Genomic DNA, 24,630 nt, shown 5'->3' on the forward strand with positions numbered 1-24,630 from the left:
ACGTGATTTAAATTAAATTAAAATCTAAAATTTGACAGAGAGGATCGAAGGTTTTTCTTGGTTAACCTATATGGGCCTGGCCTTAATAGACGCCAATTAGAGAACCTTCGCGACTCTTAGAACTAATATTTAAGCATTCTAAGTCTTTATATTATTATCGTGACCTTTTGTTTTCCCCTGTCAAGAAAGAAAGAGTAAAATAAAAGCTTATTATCATCCATAACCTTGTGGTAAGATCCCAAACGATATTAAATAAATTTTTTCGTCTCAGCAGTTCTTAGTTTGAAAGTTTAAAGACTTTATATTTTTTTTTTTCAGAATCATAGATGGAAGGTGAAAGTTCTAGGAAACGGAAAGAGCCCATGTTAGATTTCGGATGGGAAGATGGAGCAATCGACATGGTTAAACAAGCGTTCCAAAAATCGAGAGACGTGGTTCTAAAGGAAACGACGAAACATTTCAAACTGCGATTATTGATATGTCGGCTTGAAACAATCGATGCTCAGATCAACAAAAAAGAAGAATCTGTCGGCTTAAACTGTCAGCTTGAAACAATCGATGCTCAGATCTCGCTAATAGACGATATCTTGGAGGGGCGAATCGACTTGGTTGAAGAGCAAAACAGGCTAGAAGATGTTAGGGTTGTTATTGAGAAAGATGAAAAAGAATGTGTTGCTCCTAATATTGATTGGGATAAACTTCATGTTCCCTTTATTAGTGGTTAACAATGTCAAGAATTTTATCTTAATCGTTTGCTGTTCTTGAATTTTAAATTTTTATTATCTGACATAAAATATAATCGATTTTTTATTTTATTATTCTAAAACCCGAAAATTCGTTAAAGCGATAATATAAAGTAGATATATTGACCTAATTACGAAATCTAAAATTAGTTTAAAGTTATTCTCATAAATCATAAATAAAACATAATTTAGTCTTGGACTTTAATATTTCCATAGATGTTCATGATATATAGTTCCTATATTCATTGAATGATATATTTATACAAATATTTAAAACTTTTAAAAATCGTAAGATCTTAAAGGATTAGGTAAATATTTAAGTTTATGTAAATATACAAATATATTGGTGATTACTGAGAATGAATATATACCATCGAATTTATCTAATGATAAGGAATATTGAGTTTCGACAATAACGTCAAAATACTGAGGAAGTTTGAGGTCTGCCATCCTAATTTTAAATCATCAGACTTGATTGTAGTCGATGATAAGGTAATTTCACAGTATGTATCCCGTATGATAAATTTCAAAAAAAAAAATATTATGTTGCTTATATATTTTTTAATAATGTAGGGTAAAAAAAATTCAAGTGATGATGCATCCTCCTTATCGTGACATCTTTTTAAACGATCTGGAAGAAGGTGACTGGATAACGTTATCAAGATTCTCACTAACCATTGTTGATGGGGTTTTAAAGTTAACTGATCATCGTTTTATGATACATTGGGGAGACAAAACATGGTTTAAAAAAATTCATCCTTTGTCTTCCAAGTAGTTTTATTCTTTTGTATCATTTAATGATATTAAAAGAGGGAAATTAGACCCTGATCATTGTGTAGGTGAGATTAAAATAATTGTATTAAAAAAAAATTAAAAAAAACCTGTAAAATAATTTCTAATGCAATTTTTATGAACATATATTATTGGAAGAGTGTACACTGTTGAAAATCGTTTTGATGAAGGTCCTCCATATAAAGAACAGGATGAGTTGTATGTTGTTTTGGAAAATATTGAGTAAGTCGTTCTATTAACGAAATTTGATTTAATAATACAATCGTGTTCATTAATGTCTCTAATTCTACATAACGTATAATTGTAGGTTTGAACGATTATCATGTCGCTTACCAAAAGACTACGCGAATGTCTTTTTCAATAACTGGATACATTGTGATTTTGATATCATATGTGTGTTACGTTTTGCCAAACTTGAGACTATCAAAGGTTTGAATTATTTATAAACGTTGAAAATATTATTGTTTATAATTGAAAATATGTAAATTAATTATTTATTGTTAATGTAGATACATGGATGGCAACAACGGTACACAATTGTAAAATGGTCATGATCAATCCTGGATGTTCTCAAGTCACGCAGATGTTTGAGGATTTTGCCTTAATGGAGAACTGATATAGATAATAATTAAAGTTTAATTTGATATATCATAAAATATCTATTATATTTGAGCTCGGCCTTTAAAATGATTTTTAAATTTACGAAATAACCGTTTTGGTGATTATCATATAAAGAACTTATTTTGAAGAAATTCTTAGCGAGTTTTGTATTAATATTAATAGATTAATTGACTTTAAGATTGATTGAATTTAATTTAAATAATTTGAAACTAAGCAATATAATTATAGTATGATCTAATCAAAGAATTCTATTGTATTACATATATATATATATATATATATATGAATATCTAATTATGGTATATACGGATAACTAATTATGGTAATTACATAAAAATATGAAGATAATATAAAATATAACTATGAAATTAAAAATATTTTGTTAATAAGCTTTGCAATCATTATAAAATAAAGAAAATTTTAATTTTTATTATCCGGAAATGTTTGTGGTGATAACATAATTTGGAATGTAGATATTTAAAAAATATTGAATACTTATACAAAACAGAAATTTTATAAAAATGACGGGAAACATGTCAATAATGATTTACTAATTTATGATTGTTTTACAAATACCATTAAAGTTTTGACTATGATAAATATAGTGAATATTTGACAATATATTTAGATGTAAATATTTCAAAACAAATTTCTGTATTATGTATATATAAATACGTTTAAAAGACAAATCTCTCTGAGAATTCTTTGAAAAAAAGATTATTATGGCTAACCTCCTATCCAATGCTATAAAAAAAAGTTCGGGAAGAGAGACTATTTTTCAATGTGGATGACCTAAACCCCTTCGTTCATGAGTGGAAAATTAACGTAAAAATTCTGAGGAAATTTGAGTGTCGTCATCCTCTTTTCAAATCAATAGACTTAATCGTAGTAGATGAGAAGGTATATTTATATTATATAATGTTTTATAAGATTTAATTTAGTTCTATGTACTTATGTATAACGTTTACGTAGGGTACAAAAATCCATGTATTGATGGGTTCTCCTTATCGTGACATCTTTCTAAACGATTTGGAAGAAGGTGAATGGATTATGTTATCAAGTTTCTCATTAAGCAATGTTGATGGCGGTTTTAGGCCAACTGACCATCGTTTCAGAATACATTGGAGAGATGGGACATGGTTTAAGAAAATACTTCCTTTGTCTTCAGATCAATTTTACTCTTTCGTATCATTCAGTGATATTAAAAGTGGATATTTTGATTCTGAATATTGTGTTGGTAAGGGTACCAATTTATTATTATATTATATGTTAATTTTGAAGTGCTTGATTAGTTAAATTATTGAATAAATTTTCATAGATCTTATCGGAAGAGTCTTTAGTGTTGGAAATAGCATGGAACAAGGTCCACCATACAAAGAATGGAATGAGTTATTTGTTGTTCTTAAAAATATTGAGTAAGTTGTTCTAAATTATTGAGCTTTCTATTTTAAATTTCAATGATTTGAGAAGTATTCAATGATGATAATTTGTAGGGGTGAACGTTTCTCATGTCGTTTACCAAAAGACTACGCAAACAGCTTCTATGACCATTGGATATATCGTGACAATGATATTATCATATGTGTATTACATTTTGCCAAGCTCGAAAGTAATAAAGGTTCGGACCATTTCTTGCTGATATATTTATAATTGCTTTCTTTATAAAAAGATAACTAATTATCAAATTTTATTAATGTAGATACATGGATGGCTACCACAGTGCACAATTGTACCAGTGTCATGATCAATCCTCCATGTCCTCAAGTCACAGATGTTGGATGCCTTTGCTGATATGGAAATTTGAATTTAATTTTAAAGTGTATGACTTTTATACTTCATATTTATAAAAAAGAAATGATACTTTAATCCCCTATGATAATGTGATTGGATTTTAGATTGATTTATAATATTATTCAATTATTATATAATTCATAAAACGAAATCTATATTATATTAATTCCCTTTTGTATTCAAAATAGTCATCCTCTCTGATATCTACATATTCATGAACCTTTCAATTATGTACTTAAAAGATGTGAGTGGTAACATCCCTTCGAGTCGATACTTTTTATGCAACTGTTAAGACCTTATAAATTGTTATAGTCGAGTTTTAAAACTTAAAACTAAACTATTGTCTTTTCAACTTCTATATTTCACTCTCTTTCTAAACTTCTCTCTAACTCAAATACTTTTGTTTTATAAGACAAAAAAAAATGGCGAGATTTGTGATGCTCGACAAATTGTGTCTTTGGACAATGGGATGGATGATTCGTGTCAAGGTTTTCCGTTCATGGAGAGTGAGAGATCGTTCGAATGATGTGTCGACAGAACTAATCTTGGTAGACGAAGAGGTATGTTATACAGATTTATTTCGTTGTTTCTTCATATGTATTTGTGTGTGTAAATACTTTGGATAATCATACTCTGAATTAGGGTACATTTGGACATGCTACTATCCCGGCATCACTCAATGGTGTTCCGGAATTTAATTTTTCGGAGGATCGAACTTATGTTATAGAGAAGTTCGAAGTCAAGGATGACAGAGAACAGATCCAGAAAACTAGAAACGGTTATCGGATCTTCTTCACAGACAAAACTATAATCAGTTTTGCAAGAGATCCTATCCTTTGCAAATCTTTTAATAATCTAGATTTTAAACGTGTTTATGATAATGCGTTTCATGGAAGATGGCCTTACGGTAAAGCAGACTTTATAATGGATTGTTTTAGAAAACATTAATTTGTTATTTTTAATACATATTAATCGTTTTTATGGCAATTAATCTGATTGGATGCATCACCAATATGGGTGAAATCAAGAGTTTCAAAAAAGAAGATGGTGTCTATCGTTGGAGCTTGATGGATCGCTACATAAAATTCACTATCGAGTCGATTGAATAAGTTTATATATGAATAGTAATATTTTTATAAATTGTTTAAAGTACTTGATAAAATACGTTGGTTGACATTATTATATCAATAAACCTTTTTCCAAAGGGGATATGTACTTGACTGCTTCGCAACAGGAGTCTATGCCAATCATATGTTCAAAACTTTCAAACTGCGTAACAGGAAGAGGGTCTGTCTGTTCAAGATGTGGAAAGCAGTAAGATTCGGAGGTGATTACATTTGTTAATAGAATATTAGTTTAGAAGTTCAATACAGTTTATTATGATAATGAATAATTTATTTATTTAAAATCGGTGATGCTAGATGATAATGTTCTCCTAACCAACGGTGATGGATGCTTGGAGATTGTCGAGGACCCAAAGAGTGCAGAATTTGCAGACTACATGTTCATGTAAGTCAGAGTTTTACTTTGGATCATCTTTCGATTATATATTTTAAAAATATGTGGATGTATCTGACTAACTTTAAATATTTAGGTACAATTATGTTGATCATGGTGAGTCAAGAATCAAAGATTTGGATGATACCGACTATAGGTTCGTTATAGACCTAAGGTAATAATAAAATCTAACTTTATTTGATTAATGATTAATTGATATGAAAAATTACTTATTAGAATTTATCCTTCTGCAAAATACAGAGATTCACTTGACTCCTATAATCATCTTGCTGTTGAGGACTCCTTTGAGAAGCATCGAAATCCTTATTGATAACTATGCTCAAATCCAAACTTCGATGTTCCGTATTTTTTGAATATTATTGATAAACACTTTTGTTAATTTGTATTTGAAGATTTTTTGGGATTTTATAAATTAATTAAAATATTATTTTTCCAGATTATTTATAAATTTAAATAGTTGCAAATTATAACATATAGAGATCTGTTTAATTAAAAATCTTAAAGACTATTATTATAATTTACAAAATAACATTTATTTTAAGATCGATATATGGTAATTTACAACTGCTTGATGAATTTCATTAAATCTGAAAGAGTAAAAAAATGTTAAATTTACTATTTGAATAATGATATTAAGCATATTGAGAATATTCATAAATGATATGTTTACATTCCTCATCATTATCGTTTTAACAAAATAAAGTAAGAAAATATTCTAAAAAAAAAAAAATCAAGTCGGTTGTATAACATCTCTACAAATATTGATCCGCTAATGTGTTTAAGAGTTGTATGCTCAACTCAATATGACTTCTAAAAAGATGAACGTTCGACCTTTTGTTCAGTTAGACAATCTCAACCCTGCTTTAGACCATCAAAAGATAAGAGTCCGTATCATAAGACTTTGGAAGTCATTCAAGTCCCTTCAGATGGTCTTCGTTGATAGGGATGTAAGTTCTAATTTAAAATTGAAACGTCATGTTTATTTGAATTATCTATGAAATTTTTAGTGAATCTGGATAATAGTTTTTTAACTTCAAATCGTTATATATAGGATACACGGATACATGCATCTATTGAAGATGGTTTGGTCAGCAGGTTTCAAAACCAATTTGCTGTCGGAGAGTCTAAAATAGTCAATACGTTCAGCTTAGTGGATTATGATAGTAGTTATAAGACAAGTTCTTTGGGATTTAAAATCGTCTTTTATAGAACCACTGTTGTGAAACCATGTGATGAATTCCCAGTTCGAGTTCTAGAAAAATATTTCCAGGCGTTTACTTCTATCTTAGCTGGAGAATTAGATAAGAATGTATTGTTTGGTGAGTTGTTAAATTCGTTTTAAAAAGTTAAATTTTCGTGAAAAAAATCAAAATATTAATTCAAATGTTTTTTTTGTAGATGTAATCGGCCAGATTGTTAGTGTCGGAAATCTTGATAGCGTCAAAATGAAAGGGAAGGATAATGTCAAATTGAGCTTCGATTTGCAAGATTTAACGTATGAAACTTTAGAAAATATTTTTGAAAATTAATTTAATTTAAAATAAAATAACTAAATTTTATTCTTATTTCATGCATTCGTAATATAGTGGAACCCGGTTAAATTGCACGGTCTGGGGTGATCTTGCAAAGGACTTTGATACACAAATAAAAGAACATCAAGATACTGTTGTCGTTTGTGTAATACGATTTGCATGCCTGAAGGAATGGAAAGGTAATATCTTACTTTCAGAAAAAAAAAAACTTAAAGCTTATGATTGTCAAATCTAACGTTGCCAATTAAATCCATGTTACAGGGAATTATAGTATTTCCAATGCGTTCAACTCTACCAATATTCTGATAAATCCAGTTATGTCTGAAGTAGACGCGTTTCGAAATAAGTAAGTATATATATATATATATGTATATATATGAATATATATATCCCTTCCATATTATTCTGCAAGACATGCTTTATTCATAAACATATTCTTATTATTATCATAACTATATAGGTTGCCTACTGATGCTGTTGATTTAATACAACTTGATGATGATCCAAGCCCTCAGAAACCCAAAGTGACATTATATGAGGAGTTTTTCATTGTGAACAAAAGAGTACTATGGACCAAATCGTTTATGCACTTGAGGTAATGTTTCTAACGTAAAATTGATATCGTGATCTTATTTTTTTCGGAATTATAAATGGGAGAATAAATGTTTGATTAATTCTTTATAGGCGCGAACATGTGTGACAATCGCGACAATTCACTCTGTTGAAGTGTTGCCCAAATGGTATTATATTGCCTGTAAAGTTTGCAATAAGAAGGTGCAGCCATATCCACCAGAATCTCAAGCTGGAAAGGATTTACTTTATAGTTGTGGAGTTTGTGATTCTGATGTTATGGAAGTTGATTACAAGTAAGTTTCAATTAGTCTCTTAAATTTTTTTAAGAATTGTGGATTATAACTATACGCACATTTAAGTCATACCAAACTGTTTTTAAGGTATAAACTCATACTTCATGTTGGGTACGGAAGTTCACAAAAGATTAAACTGCTCTTCTTTGACGGTCTTGCCCAACTATTTATTGGAAAAAAGCAAAAGAACTAGCTTTGGAAAAACCTAAAGTAAGTATAATATCATTTGAATTCCTTTTGGTTTTAAGTTATAAAAACAAGTATTTAATCAAGATTTGACCTTTGTTCAGGACAATACTGCACCTATTCTTGGAAGTCTCTCTGCCTTGGTAGGGAGGACTATGTTGTTTAAAATTTCGATTACAATCGAGAATTTAAAAAGCGACAAGTCTGCTTATGTTGTCGAAAAGTTTTGGGAAAAGGAAGACATGGTTGTGTAATTTGGAAAGGTACTAAAGTAAGCAAAAAAAAGAACAGATATCCATAATACAATTATGAATTATATATCTTTTAAGTCTCAATGTATATAATTAAATGTAGGAACTATATGGAAGGAATGAACTTTCGAATAATTCTTTGGATCTCGACGACCATAAGTTGCAAATCGCACCAGCTGAAATGAGTTTGACTTCATCTAAGAGAGATCATACAGACAACAATGTTGGATCGACCGGGGGTCATAGCATGATGACAAGGAAAAAAATCAAAACCGAACCTCGAGATTGAAAAAGTTGCGTCATTTCAAAACATGATATTGGTTCATTTTTATTTTCAACTTTTTTGTTTTAATTTTTGAATTGAAAGTTTAAATTATTTTGGACAATTAAGAACGCTTTCAAACATCTTAGCGTGTTTGTATTGGTCAAACTTTAATTCTATCAATTACTATAATTATGTTACAATAAACGAATATTAAAAGTATATATAATATAATTTAAATAGGATCATACTATATAATCATTTGGGAAATAATAATAGTTAGGATATCTCTAAACCCCAACCTAAATCTTTTAAAACATAAATCAAAACTCCATAAATAACGATAATATGTTAAAAATAAAAGGCCTAATTTAATAATTTGAATATTCAATATGAGAATCTAAGAAAGTGACCATTAACGAATATGTTAACAATACTTTTTATATTAAAAACTTAATGGTAATCCTGAATATTTTGCTTATCCAATACGAAATTTTAGGAAATATAATATTATCAAATGTGAAAACTTATCTTCTACATGTTATATGTATATATATATATATAAGTCTTATTAATTTACCATGTCAACTAGAAAAAAAAAAAATCTGAACCAATTCTTAAGTTCTTGCTGTTTGACGTATAAGGTAAAGCAAAAATCAAGCTTTTCATTATTTTGTATGATTGCAATTACATTCACATGTTTCAAATGTATACGTGCAGAAACATAATGAAACGTTTATCTAGAGTTCGTCGAACCACCAAAAAAAGATCAGGACCTGATGAAGATGCGCTCCGTTTGCAAATTCAACCAGAACAATTTGTTTTCTATGTGAGGATTGCATTCCAGAACCAGTTAAAAAAAAGTCAGGAAAACCAGAAAAGAATCAAATTCTTCTGAAGATAACTCATTGGCGCATCTTGACGTTCAAAATACCATTGTTTACGGTGAAAATAGTATTTTGAAATCAACGAACAAGAAATCTCAATTTCAATCCTGGATGGAATACAATGTCATGCCTAACAATGAGCCAATTAACACATATGATAAGGATGTTACTGGATATTTCTGGTGTGAGAAGAACAAGAGATATGTACGCAAAGATCTAACATGAAAAAGGATAGACTTTAGAATGTCGTTTTTGAATTTTAATTTTAGATTTTAATATTCAATAATAATAACTATTTTTATTTATTATTAACGTCACGATGTTAGTATAATTCGTTATGTTTTAAAAAGGGATATTATCACTTTTTAATGTTTATCAAATGTTAGTTTTATAACACAATGAAATTATCTTCCTAATTAATTATAATTATGATATGACAATTCGGCGGAAAGTTCGATAATAGTATAATGTTAATAATGGAAAAAAATAAAATATAGTTTGACATGTTTTTAAATTTTGTTATAATAATTAATTATGATATAAAATTTGAAAAATATTTAGATTAAACTAATTGTACAGTAATGACCCGATAATGATTTACAAAATTATGGAAATATAACAAAAAAAATAAAAAAATATTGACAAAGACCAATAAATTAAATTTCAAAAATACGTATTACATATCCCCATACATAATAGAAAGATAAATAACATATTTTTAAAAAAATATTCAAAAAAGTTAAGAGGATATATAGATACATATGTCAATATTCGTATATATCAATAATTAGTACATTTTAGTTTGCATCATATATACGGCACCGTCTTCCAATATAAACAAACCTAACAGCGAAATTTAGAATAAAATGGTCAGGATTACTCGATTATATGAATTCTTGATCGTACTTTGAAATTCATTTTGCAGATTGCTACACTTGACGTATTATAATGAGACCTTCGAAGATTCCATATCGGAGGAAGAATGTAACGACACATGCCGTCTCTAGAAAACGTACAGACATTTTCTATTCTTTACATTAAAAGATATGTTTCATTCGAAACTAATAGATTGCACGTAACAACATTATTAAACTACAGGTGTTAGTTCTACGATAAATCTTCCTGCTTTTACAAATGCACTGAATTTTCAGTATCATGATCCACATAAGACGGCAAGGTTGAAAAGAATGCAAATACTGAAGTCTAAACGGGCACAAAGGAAGAAAAAAGATAATATGTTCGGGAAGGGATTTCAAAATGAATATATATATATAAATACATATAAATGCTAATAACTAATCCAATTGTTACCTATGCAGAAAATTTCCTTCTTCCCGGATTACAGGAAGATTTCGCATGTTTCGTCACAACTGATTCGGATACAAACGATGAAAGTGAATCAAACAGCTCTATTGACGGGATTTCATTCGATACTAATGAAAACGATGCGACATCTGAGACGTTTCTTGGCTTTCCTCCCGTAAAAGTTAAGTTATTAAATAATGGTATATCTCGATGCATATCTGATTCGTTATACAACTGTTTTGTAAATAAGTATGTATCTAACATATATTTATAATAAATTTATTTAAAAAATTTATATGTAGGTTATTATGATGATGGAGATCCTTATTTTTTATGTGATAATTGTGGAGCATATATGTGGTATGGAGAACGGGTGAACAAACGGACCAAAAAGGCAAAGCCGGATTTTTCACTGTGTTGCCATCGCGGCAAAGTAATACTTCCTACTTTGAAGACTGCACCTAAAACATTATTATCGTTATTTTATAATAATGACGATAGGGGTAAAAACTTCCGCGATAACATACGAGCGTACAACATGATGTTTTCGTTCACATCATTAAGTGGGAAAATTAACCATTCAATAAATAATGGTAGAGGGCCGTATTTATTTCAGATGTGTGGAGAAAACTATCATCGTATCGGTGATATCTTGCCAGAACCTGGAAAGGAACCAATGTTTTTGCAATTGTATATACATGACGTATGTAACGAGATAACTAATAGAATTTCTGCGTTTAGGTAATTATAAATATTGATAAATATGTATTTAAATATTTTCCATATCTTAATTATTTGTTAAATATCTTTAATATAATTTGATGTATCTACTAATCATGATTATTGTAAATTTTTTTGTTTTGTTTCGAATGATATAGATCATCAGGATCTTCTGGAGATTTAAGACATGAGATTGTTGGACTATTAAAAAAGATGCTTGATAGTCATAATCCGCATGTTAAGGCGTTTAGATCGGCACGTGAAAGATTTAATATGGAAGAAGGTAGCGAAGGTTTGCGATTAATCTTACCTTCAGAAAGAACTACTGATGCAAGAACTCATAATCTTCCTACCAGTAAAGAGGTCGCTGCTTTAATACCCGGAGATTTTACGGCTGGTGTGAATAAACGTGACATGGTTATAGAAAGTCGTTCGGGCAATTTACAGAGAATAAGTGAGCTACATCCCGCATACTTGCCTTTACAGTACCCATTGTTGTTCCCTTATGGTGAAGATGGATTCATATTAGGCATTGATATAGGTTTCATGGATACCCGTGGACGTAAAAGGAAAACAGTGAACATGAGGGAATTCTATGCGTATAGAATATTTGAAAGATATGAAGAGTCTTCGACTATTGTTATGGCAGGCAAATTATTCCAGCAGTTTTTAGTCGATGCATTCACTACCATCGAGTCAAACAGGTTGAACTACATATGAATGAACCAAAGCAAACTCCAAACTGAAAGAGTCGATAAGATAATTGAAGCTGCTGAAAAAGGACATGAAGAGCTTGCACAACATGGTAAAAGAATATTTATTCCGTCATCCTTTACGGGTGGAAAGAGATATATGATGCAACATTATCTTGACGCCATGTCTACTTGCAAGTATTTTGGATTTCCTGATCTTTTCATAACTTTTACGTGCAACCCAATGTGGCCTGAAATAGATCGGTATCTAGCAAGGCATCGTCTTACTAAAGAAGATAGACCTGATATATGTAGTTGAGTTTTCAAGATGAAACTTGATAGATTAATGAACCAAGTGAGAAAGGAAAAAACTTTTGGTATCGTAAATTCTGGTATGTATTAAATAAATTTTTATTATTATTATTTATATTAGTTTTGGAAAAATATAACTTATTAATGTTTTTTTTTAAATGTTTATTTGTTTAAAAATTTTCAGCGATGTATACAATAGAATTCCAGAAGAGGGGTCTGCCTCATGCGCACATGATTCTGTTTTTACACCCAGACAATAAGATGCGTACATCAGCCGACATTGATAAATACATAAGCGCTGAGATTCCTGATAAAGAGGTTGTTTCTGATGTGATGATCCATGGTCCGTGTGGTCACATGAACAGAGATAGTGTCTGCATGAATAATGGGCAATGCACAAAATTCTTCCCAAAATCATTTATGGATAATACTGTTGTCGACGATGCTGGCTATCCAATATATAGACGACGGAACGATGGGAGAATCGTGGAGAAAAGAGGTTTTCAATACGATAATAGTTACGTTATTCCCTATAATCGTGATTTATCACTCCGTTTTCGTGCTCATATAAATGTTGAGTGGTGCAACCAGACACGTTCAGTAAAGTATTTGTACAAGTACATCACTAAAGGTCCGGACTATGTTAGAGCCGAAGTAGGAGAAGAAGATCAGGAAAATGAAATTAAAAATTTTTTAATTGCAGGTAACAACTTATTAGGATTGTCAAATATTCTCATATTAAATTATACGTGACAAACTAATCCAAGTTTTTTTAGGTATGTATCTGCATGTGAGGCTTCTTGGCGAATTTTTGCTTTCCCGATTTGTTATCGTATTACAGCCGTAGAAAAGCTCCTGTTTCATCTTCTAGGACAAGAATTGGCTATTTACAACCAGGATGATCCAATAGAAGATGTTTTGCACCGTACAACAAATAGAACTTCTAAATTTTTGGGCTGGATGGAAAGCAACAAGATTTATCCCCAGACCAAAAAACTTACGTAAGCTGAATTTCCATCTAAATTTGTGTGGAATAAGAGAGAAAAACTTTGGTTGCCAAGGTCAGAGAAACGGAAAAGTTTTGCAATAGGCAGAATTACGTATGTACCGCCTTCTGTAGGAGAAGTCTATTACTTGCAAGTTCTGCTTAATAAAATTCCAAGACCAACAAGCTTTGACTATTTAAAAACAGTTAATGGTGTACTTTATAATGATTTCCAAGAAGCTTGCTAGGCATTGGGATTATTGGATAATGATAAGGAGTACATTGCAGCTATAAACGAAGCACGTGAATGGTGTTTTGGGGAATTTTTAAGAAAGTTATTTGCGATCCTACTGCATACAAAAAGTTTAACTGTTCCTCTTGAAGTTTGGAATAAAACGAAAGACATCTTGTGTGAGGATATTTTGTTTAAAGAAAGGTGAAACAGGAACGATCCAGGTATTTCAAAAACTTATTTTATTTCATGCAAATATTTCGTTTTCGAAGGAAAAAATTATAATAATGTGTTTTAAATGTTTTGTGGTAGGTCTAATGTTGTCATGGACTCAGATAGAAAATATATGTTTAACTGAAATAGAACTTATGTTACGATCGAATGGGACGTCTTTTACGGCCTTCGAGAGAATGCCTAGACCAGATGATAGTATAATGAACACATGAGTAAATAGGCTTATCGCAGATGAGAGAATATATAAGCCTCATAAACAACAGGAGTTGTACGATAAGTTGTTACCTATGCTAACTGATGAGCAGATACGTGTTTATGAAGAAATTATTCACTCTGTGAATCACAACAAAGGTGGTATGTTTTTTGTCCATGGTTTCGGTGGTACTGGAAAAACTTTTATGTGGACTATTCTTGGTGCTGATATAAGGTCTAAAGGTAATATTGTTCTTAATGTTGCTTCAAGTGGTATAACTGCTTTGTTTTTGGAAGGTGGTAGAACGGCTCATTCAAGATTTGGTATTCCAATCAATCTTAATGAATATTCTGGGTGTTTGATAGATGTCGAATCTGATCTTGCTGATTTAATTAGAGAAGCAAAGCTCATAATATGGTACGAGGCTCCAATGATGAACAAGCTTTGTTACAAAACTTTAGATTGGAGTTTGCGAGATATCATGAAGTGTGACCAGATTTTTGGAGGTAAAGTTGTTGTGTTATGAGGTGATTTTAGACAGATTTTGCCAGTTATTACGGAAGGAGGAAGGGTAGCGACAGTTTTAGCATCTATCAACTCATCTGTTCTTTGGAATAGTTGTAAAGTTCTTAAACTTACCGAAAATTTGAGACTTCGCAAAGCATGTAATAGTATGGATGCGGGTGCTCTTGCTACTTTTTCTAAGTGGCTTCTTGATATTGGGGATGGCAAAATTAACGAGTCAGATAGTGGGGATGTGGAGATAGAAATTCCGGATGATTTATTAATTAATACAAGTGGAAATCCTATTGAAGCAATAGTTAAAGAGATCTACGGAGAACAATTTACAAGGAGGACTGACCCAAAATTCTTTAGTGAAAGAGCTATTCTAAGTACAAGAAATGACGATGTTGATAAGATAAATCAGGTTATGCTTACTAAGCTTCCAGGTATGCAAATTAAATAGGGTATAGAAATTTACTTTTTTAAAAATATTCTAATATTCAAAACATATACAAATTTGTAAATTTTTTATTTACAGGTGAGGAGAGACGATATCTTAGCTCTGATAGTATTGAAACGTCGGATACAAGCGGACTTGATGATATGATCTACACTCAGGAATTCCTAAACAATATTCAAGTTTCTGGACTGCCAAGCCATGTTTTGACTTTGAGAATTGGAGCACCTGTCATGTTGCTAAGGAATATAGATCCTAAGGGAGGTTTATGTAACGGTACGAGGCTAATTATTACTCAGATGGCCAAACATGTAATCGAAGCAAGGATCGTGACAGGAAAAAAGGTTGGTGATCGAGTACTTATCCCTAGAATGTATGTTAGTCCACCTGATGCAAAGTTTCCCTTTCGTATGAGACGACGACAGTTTCCTATTACCGTGGCGTTTGCAATTACTATAAACAAGAGTCAGGGTCAGACGCTAGAACATGTTGGATTGTTTCTTCCGAAACCGGTTTTCACACATAGACAGCTTTATGTTGCCTTCTCTCGAGTCACAACCAGGAAAGGATTGAAGGTGTTAATTACAGATAAAGATGGAAAATGCCAGAATAAAACACTTAATGTTGTTTTCAAAGAGGTTTTTGAAACTGTTTAATTATTATGTTTGTAATTGAAAATTGTTTTGGATTTTAGATTAAATTTTATTTTATATAATTAGTTAATCAAGTTTTTCTGATCTTTAAAATACAATGTGTCTCATAATATTCATTACAATTATTTGTAATATAACTAAAATGGTGGTATTGCTATGTAATTAGATATAAAATATATTTACGTAATGGTAAAAATAATTGTTGACTGTATGATAAAGTCTAAATTTTAACAATTAAATCTCAAACACATTTAACTTAGAATCTTGCATCATGTCTATTAAAAACAAATTTTGTCTTTCATTTGTTATCACAATTTAAATAATAATATATAATAGTGAAAAAAAAAGTGGAATGCTACAACGTTAATACGCAACGTTTAATCGTGACTCTTTGTTTTCTTACAGTTCCGAAATCCCCTTTTCCTCTCCGACAACTGAGAGAAAACAGAAAAACCCTAATTCGATAGAATCATGAATATCGATTATATTTCTGATCTTCATCGGGGAAGAACCAACTAGTGTATCCAAGCCAAGATCTTGAATTCTTGGTATGTCTACAAATTCTTCATCAAACGAGTTCTTCTACTTGTGGACGAAAGGGTTAGAGAATTTCCCAAATGATAAATTCTACTTAAATTTGTTATTTTAAAAGTCTTATATATTAGATTACTAACACAATTTTATCAAATTTTGAAGGGTGACACAATTGAGGTGGCCTTTGTTCCAACAACACTAAAAAAGCTCGGGAAGTATATTTATGAGGGTAAATGGTATGAGATTAGGACTTTCAAAATCATCAATCCAACCCTTAGGGAGAGGAATACTCATCATCCTTTCCAAATCAAGTTTACGGATGAATCAACCATGACTCAGTTGGAATCAGCAAATTCGAAAAATTACTTCCGATTCAAAGATTTGGGTGATATATATCGTTCAAGAATCCATCATCCCATCTCTTTTGGTACGTTTTTAATATACGGTTTATAATAATTTCAATTATACCCTCTGGATAAAGATTTTTGCTATCTTTGTGTTGGTTAATCTTTAGACTTTTAAGAATTTTGGAACTTTGTGAATTGGTCCCTTCCATATAAAGTACAAATAGAACTTTTACATAAGTAGTTTTATGTGGATGATAGATTTAGAAACAATTATTCTTAGATATTGCTATCTTTGTGTTGGTGAATTTTTATACTTTTCATAATTTTGGAACTTTGTGAATTGGTCCCTCCCATTTAAAGTACAAATGGTACTTTTACCTAAGTAATTTTATGTGGATGATAGATTTAGAATCAATTATTCATAGATATTGCTATCTTTGTGTTGGTAAATCATTATACTTTCAGAATTTTGGAACTTTGTGAATTGGTTCCTCCCATATAAAAGTACAAATAGAACTTTTAAACTAAATAGTTTTATGTAGATGATAGATTTGGAAACAATTACTCATCTTTTTGGAATTAAAAAATGACTTTTTTGGCAAAAAAATAGATGTTTGCGGATGTGTAGTAGCTGTAACGTACAACAGAGAACATGCTGGTGAAGTAGTTTTCACGCTATTAAATGGCAGGTAAGACACATTTATTCCACATATCATGTTGTTAAGAGTTTTAAGTCTCACTCTTTATAAAATGTTTCTACTATCTTCATCTGTAGGAATGAATCTATCAAGTTCCATGCAGTAAACAACTATGCTACCCTTTTCATGTATTCATGGGAGTCGTCACGATGCCATCTCACATATCGTAACGAATCGGTGTTTTGTGTACTGCGTTTCTGGAGGGTTGGAGAGTATGAAGGTATGACTGTTAATAGCACTTACAAGTTTTAATAAATGTTAATGACTAACTACTTTGTATACTCATTTACTAAACTTTTATAACACTTTAAACATCTCTAGGTAAACCGTGTATTGAAAACACATTGGCCTCCTCCAAGATCTTTATAAAACCGGATTTCGAAGGACTTGAGCATCACAAGGCTATGTAAGTTTAAATGTTTATTAATACCATGTAGTATATCATGCTAGGGTTTAACTTATGAATGTGCTTTCTATATATTAGCTCCGAATTTGCTGGATGCTATTACATAAATAGTATAATGGAGCATGAAGAATAATCATATAAGGGGCTTAAGATGAAGGCAATTTATTTTTAAAAAAACTTTTATGAATATGTAAACTTTATAACTATTTGTAATGTTTGTATGACCTCGAATTTATATTACTTTCAAAAATAATTTCTATTGTCTAAACGTAGTAAATTATTTAGACGCAAATCCTTATCCATCATGATTTAATTAACCATACTGAATGTATTGGGCTCATCGAATTCATGAATATTGTAATTGGGCTTCAAAAAATTATATAAAAGTTTACATAAATAGGAGAATAATATAAATCTTAATAACTAAGTCCATTTTTTAAAAGTGAAATTAAATACTTAAAGTATAAATTAACTGCTAAATTTGTATATTTCTAAAAATAACAACCCTTAAATTTATTAGTTTAGTTATTGATCAGAATTCGACTTTTATCTCTTTAAGATACAAAAATTTAAAAGGTTTGAAACAATTTTTCTATATTGGTAAGAACATTACTTCTTAAAAAAGTGTTATAAACCTATTATATGGAAGACAAAATTAAACAGAAGACAATTTCCATCACCATACAATATTCTTAACTAAACTAAGTAAGACTTCTAATTAATTGTCATCTATTTTGAAATATGAATATTTCCCATATTTTTATTGCAGTAGGAATTGAGATCGTTGAAATAATTGATGGTACATGCGATTAGTAACAACATTAATTCAAGCAGATTGTATAATTGAATATAGTACATTATAAATATGAATTAATCAATTATGCATTATAGTTTCGATTAAATAATTTTATTATATTCTCAAATTTAACCAATGCATGTATGGATGCAAGTACAAACAAAAAAGATTTTTGTTATTTTCAAAGTCTTCGCATTGATTAAATCAATTTCGAACTGACATTACAAAATTATCATAAATTTTTACGTAACTTCCAATCACTCTTCATATTCCTCATTTGTAGATATATCCAAGATAAAACATTCACTATAATTTTCCTATATATCTATTATCTAAAATATTCTAGCCTCTCACCTTTCATCGTCTTTCTTCTTTCTAGAAAATAACATAGTACCAAACAAAAAGATGGTTGCATACATAGTGGATTTGAATCCATCAACAGATAGGTTGGTATTGCTGTAAAAGTACTGAGGCCGTGGATACCTGAAATCTTTATAATGCAGCCTACCTACATTTGTTTGATCTTGGTTGATGAAAAGGTAACAATCGATTTATATCCATCATCACCTTAAATTTAAATCTGAAATTATTTTTTTCATAAATTTTAGGGAAAAAGAATTCAAGCTAAACTCAGAAGTCAGCTTTACTTTGCTGAGTACATAGACGTGTTGCAGGAAGGACAATGGTTTCTTCTTTACAAGTTCTAAGTTATTGAAAATCAGAATATTTACAGGAATTGTAACAATTCTAACGAAATATTGATCACTCTCCAAACTCGCATCACTCCAATCCCTCCTAGATGTCCAGACAATTTTTTTCATCTAATAGATGCTAAATAAATTTAAATATACTGTTTAACTTACAGTTTTTATAAAACATTATTTCCTTAGATTCATAGTTTTTTTATTTTTTTGCTCTTTTCAATCAATTTCAGATTTTTGTGGAACGGTGGTGAGAGTAAGGCAAGGTCGTCAAATTGTTTTTCTAGAAAATGAAGTTGGATTCAATTGTCCGAAAGAGGTTCTTCCCTTTACTGTAATTGACATCAAGTAAGTAAATAGTTTTTAAATTTTTAAAAGAAGTACTACCTCATTTGATTTATTTATGCCAATGAAAATAATACATAATTATTAAGACTGAAGTTGTCCATTGTTGATTTTTTACTTCAAAGTAACGAACAGATTGAATGTATTGCCGTCGGTGATACATGTTCGGAATTTCGTGAAAAATGGGAACAACATGTTGCAAGTCCTTCCTATGCCAGTGAACCAGTATTGTGTCTGCTTACGTTTTGGAGAATCTCTGTCTTTGAAGGTATTAAGCAATATATAAGCATTTGTTTTAGATAAGCCAATATATCAAATTTAAGATTTGGAACTTACTTTTTAAAAAAAAAGGTCGGCGTTGTCTAATGTCTCAAATAAGATGTTCTAAACTTTTACTTGGTAACGAAGCAAGACCGTTCACTACAGATCCGACACTGTAAGTTCATAAATTTCCTATACTATGACGGATTATTAATTTGGAGTCATTACTATAAGATGTTTTAGCTCTTATGTTCCTTTATCTTTCGCAGTCTTTGTTTTCATGATACATCAGACGATGAAGATTACAACGGCTCAGAAGAAGATGAGAGTGATTCTAATGATTCGATGTAATGTTAAGATTTGTTATTATTTGAATAAGTTCAGCTGTTTGTTGTTTTAATCTTGGACCTATATTTTCGCGTATTATGCCAATAACTCTTATCGAATCTTTTATTTATGTTCAATAATATATTTTAAACAATTTATGCATAATATCAAATTTTAAAGATACTTTTGACAGAGTATCTTTCATGAATGACAGATGCATGCCATTTAAAATTTAATTTAAACATAATCGACTAAAAATCTAAGACCAAAGCATACCATTTATAAAACAGTAAGATTTTGATTCCCATAGTTAAGATTTTTTGTTTTCCCTACCAAAATGATTACATCAAGTTAAAATTTCCAAAGATGGTATATGAATATTGACGAAAGATATCAGATAATATATGCGGTAATTAAATATTATGCAATATAATTATTTAATTTTAATTATCAAATAGTCGTAATTATTAATATATTAACAACGTCTTAGCATATTAACTACTATTAAAAATTTAAAGATCATAGATGTTTTCAAAATATATCAAAAGAATAAATTTAACATTGCAATTTAGCCATTATCCTCATCGTTATTTTTTTGCTGCATGTAACATATCACAAATCATAAGATTTCTATGAAATTAGGATATATAAATTCATATTGAAGAAAATCGTTTTGTTATTGTTATCAACAATGTTATATGAAATTAAATAATTGTTTTCTGTATCATAATGTCTATATATAAACTACTATGAGGACTGTTACAAATTTCTTTAGTGAAAGCGCTATTCTAAGACCAAGAAATGACGATATTGATAAGATAAATTAGTTACAAAAATGTTTTTTGCAAATGAATATTTTTGCTGTATCATAAAATATATTTTTTAATTATATAAATGCTTAGACCATTGTAAAAATAAATTAACATCAAATATACCGACTATAAAAAATACTACGAATCTGTAATTATAATCATAATTATACATATTAAAATTATAAATATTAAAAAAAAGGACACTAAAACGATTAAGACGCAACGCTATGTTTAATCGTGACTGTTTGTATTCTTACAAATCCGAAATCCCATTTTCGTCTTCGATAACAGTGAAGGAAGAGTAAGAAACCCTAATTTGGTAAAATCATGAGAATCGATTACATTTCTGATCTTCATCGAGGAAGAACGAACTGGTGTATTCACGCTAAAGTCTTGAATTCTTGGCATGTCACCGAGTTCTTCACAAAACGTGTTCTTCTTGTGGATACGAAGGTTAGAGCAGTTAATCGAAAATCGATTTTACATAAATCTTTATTTTAGTAGTGTTTATATACTAGATTACTTACACGATTTTTAACAAACTTTGAAGGGTGACACGATTGAGGTCGCCTTTGTCCCAACTATACTTAAAAAGCTCCGGAAGTATATTTAAGAGGGCGAATGGTATCAAATTCGGAATTTCCAAATCATCAATCCAACCCTCAGGGAGAGGAATACTCATCATCCTTTTCAGATCAAGTTTACGGATGATTCAACCATGTTCCTGCTCGAATCAATCAACTCCAAAAATTACTTCCGATTCGATGATTTGGATGATATATATCGTGGAAGGATCAATCATCACATATCTTTCGGTGCGTTTTTCTAAATTTAATTGTAATTTATTTAGGTTATCATAGTATAACTAAATTGGATTGGGTTGTTTACTAGCTTTGTGTTGAGTTATCTAGAAACTCTAAAAGAATTTTGGAACTTTGTGTATTGGTCCCTCCAATAGAAAAGAACAAATTGAACTTTTACCAAAATAGTTTCATGTGAATGTTAAAAAGCTTTGGAGACATACATTGTAAAGAAAATTCTTGACTTTTTCCAAAAATAGATGTTTGCGGATGTGTAGTAGCTGTGGAGGACAGAAGAAATCATGGAAATGGTGTTTATGAAGTTGTTTTGACACTATTAAATGGCAGGTAAGTCACATTTATTCCATCTTTACTATTAAGATTTATAAGTCTGTCTTTATTTTGTAGAGTGTAACAAGTATATTCATCTGTAGGAATGAAACTGTAAAGTATCATGCAATGAATTTCTATGCTAACCTTTTCATGTCTTCATGGGAGTCATCTGGATGCCATCTCACATATCAAACTGAACCGGTGTTTTGTGTACTGCGCTTCTGGAGGGTTCGAGAGTATGAAGGTATGTACTATTAATAGAACTTGCTAGATTGATCAAACTCTGAAGACTAGGTTGTATACTCATTTAGCAATCTTTTTAACACTTAAAACATCCCTAGGTGAAATGTGTATTGTAAACACATTGGCTTCCTCCAAGATCTTTATAAATCCGGAGTTTGAAGGACTTGAGAATCACAAGGCTATGTAAGTTTTTAATGTTCATAAATATCAAGTGGTGTATCATGTTAGGGTCTAACTTATGAATGTGTTTTCTAATTTTTTAGCTCGGAATTTGCTGGACGTTATTACATTAAGCACATAATGCATCATGAAGGGTAAACTGGAGGAGATTAAGCTGAAGGCACATTAGTTAACAAGCTTTTTGTATATGCTAACTTTATAATTATCTTGAAAGTTTGTATGATCAAGTACTATAAACCCTTTTATGGGTTTCTTTCTAAATTTTCTTAATGATCTTAACGAAATTATAAATTATTTTGACCCAAATTATACCTAATTTAAATTAACCACACAATATATATTGAAGACTTTAATTAAGATTTTATTAAATACTCTTTTTAATTGTCCATTTAGAAATGTGAGATTACAAGTTTAAAATACAAAATTAATTACAATTTTGAAACATATTTAAAAAGAACACAAATCTAATTTGAAAATAAGATATTTTTTTGACATTTGTTTTTTATTTAATTCTTGCCCGCACAAGCGTGCGGGTAACTCTCCTAGTTTCCAATATTTTTAAATGCTAAATTTTCCAATTTACCCCTAAACCCAAAGTTTATTTGATTGAATTGAAACCATTAATTACTTATTAAATAGGGGTAGACAACATGTACTTCCTCTGTTTCAAAATATAAGATTCTTTAGATAAAAACACGCATAATAAGAAATACCTACTTTTATAAAGTTTAACCAATCATAAACAAGATTGCATAAAATAAATAATACAGTAATAAAACATAAAATTTATCTAAAAGTTCTCTAGAAAGTTGAAAACATTATATACTTCCTCCGTTTCAAAATATAGGATGTTTTAACTAAAAACACACATATTAAGAAGTATTTACTTTAACAAAGTTCGACCAAGTGGAAACAATACTGCATAACAGAAAATATTAAATTAATCTAAAAGTTGTATACAAACTTGAAAACATCTTATATTATGAAATAAAATCTCTTCTCTAAAACATTCTATATTATGAAACGGAGGGATTATTATGAAACAAAATAAAACTTCTAAAATATCCTACATTATGAAATATCCTAAATTTTGTTTCATAAAGAGTGTCATTCTATATTTCCAATATGTTTTAAATGCTAAATTTTCCAATTTACCCCTAAACCCAAAGTTTATTTGATTGAATTGAAACTGTTAATTACTTATTAAATAGGGGTAGACGACATGTACTTCCTTTGTTTCAAAATATAAGATTCTTTAGATAAAAACACGCATAATAAAAAATATATACTTTTATAAAATTTAACCAATCATAAACAAGACTGCATAAAATAAATAATACAGTAGTAAAACATAAAATTTATCTAAAAGTTCTCTAGAAAGTTGAAAACATTATATTATTCCTCCGTTTCAAAATATAAGATGTTTTAACTAAAAATACACATATTAAGAAGTATTTACTTTAACAAAGTTCGACCTAGTAGAAACAATACTGCATACTAGAAAATATTAAATTAATCTAAAAGTTGCATAAAAACTTGAAAACATCTTATATTATGAAATAAAAGATCTTCTCTAAAACATTATATATTATGAAACGGAGGGATTATTATGAAACAAAAAAACCTCTAAAATATCCTACATTATGAAACGAAAGGAGTATAATTCAAGTTTTTTTTTTTTTTAATTTGTGTGAAATATGTTAAAACGACACTATTTATGAAATAAAGGAAGATGGGAAAACGTCCTATTTCCCCATGAGAACTATTATATCGTACTAGATAGAGCCTTCACTTCGTCCCTGACATCTTTCTACAAATGCTTCCCCATAATTATGGGTTTAATTGATTTACTGTTGGTTTACTATTTATCTAACCAACTAACTAAAATCATAAACCGATTTCGACCCGAGTTCGACCCCATTTCAACCAAATTACATAATAAAACCACCAATTTTTTTTTTTTTAAATATCTTTTTCCCCATCCGAACACTATATCATACTTCCATTAAAGTTAAACCATCATCCACATCAAATAAGCTAAATAGAAAAAGAAATAAACAAATCTATTTAAACAAAGATGACCAAGCTCGATACAAACCAAGATAAAGCAA

At 29.9% G+C, this 24,630-nt stretch overlaps 1 protein-coding gene and 1 pseudogene across 1 annotated transcript; both read left to right on the top strand.

The window, feature by feature from the left end:
* The first annotated feature begins 11,687 nt into the window (after window positions 1-11,687).
* On the top strand, window positions 11,688-15,089 carry LOC147919363 (uncharacterized; annotated as a pseudogene).
* A 140-nt stretch (window positions 15,090-15,229) lies between these two features.
* Window positions 15,230-15,739, top strand: LOC147919364 (uncharacterized). The gene has a single exon (XM_087504944.1). It carries the CDS (start codon window positions 15,230-15,232, stop codon window positions 15,737-15,739), a length of 510 nt encoding a protein of 169 aa, XP_087361070.1.
* Window positions 15,740-24,630: the final 8,891 nt, after the last annotated feature.

The sequence above is a fragment of the Camelina sativa genome, chromosome 20 (assembly GCF_030686135.1).
Source record: "Camelina sativa cultivar CO46 ecotype springtype chromosome 20, ASM3068613v1".
NCBI classification, from domain to species: Eukaryota; Viridiplantae; Streptophyta; class Magnoliopsida; order Brassicales; family Brassicaceae; genus Camelina; species Camelina sativa.

What these genes read in the sequence shown, in the direction of transcription:
- LOC147919364 (XM_087504944.1), top strand. Translation starts at nt 15,230, where the DNA reads ATGATCTACACTCAGGAATTCCTAAACAATATTCAAGTTTCTGGACTG.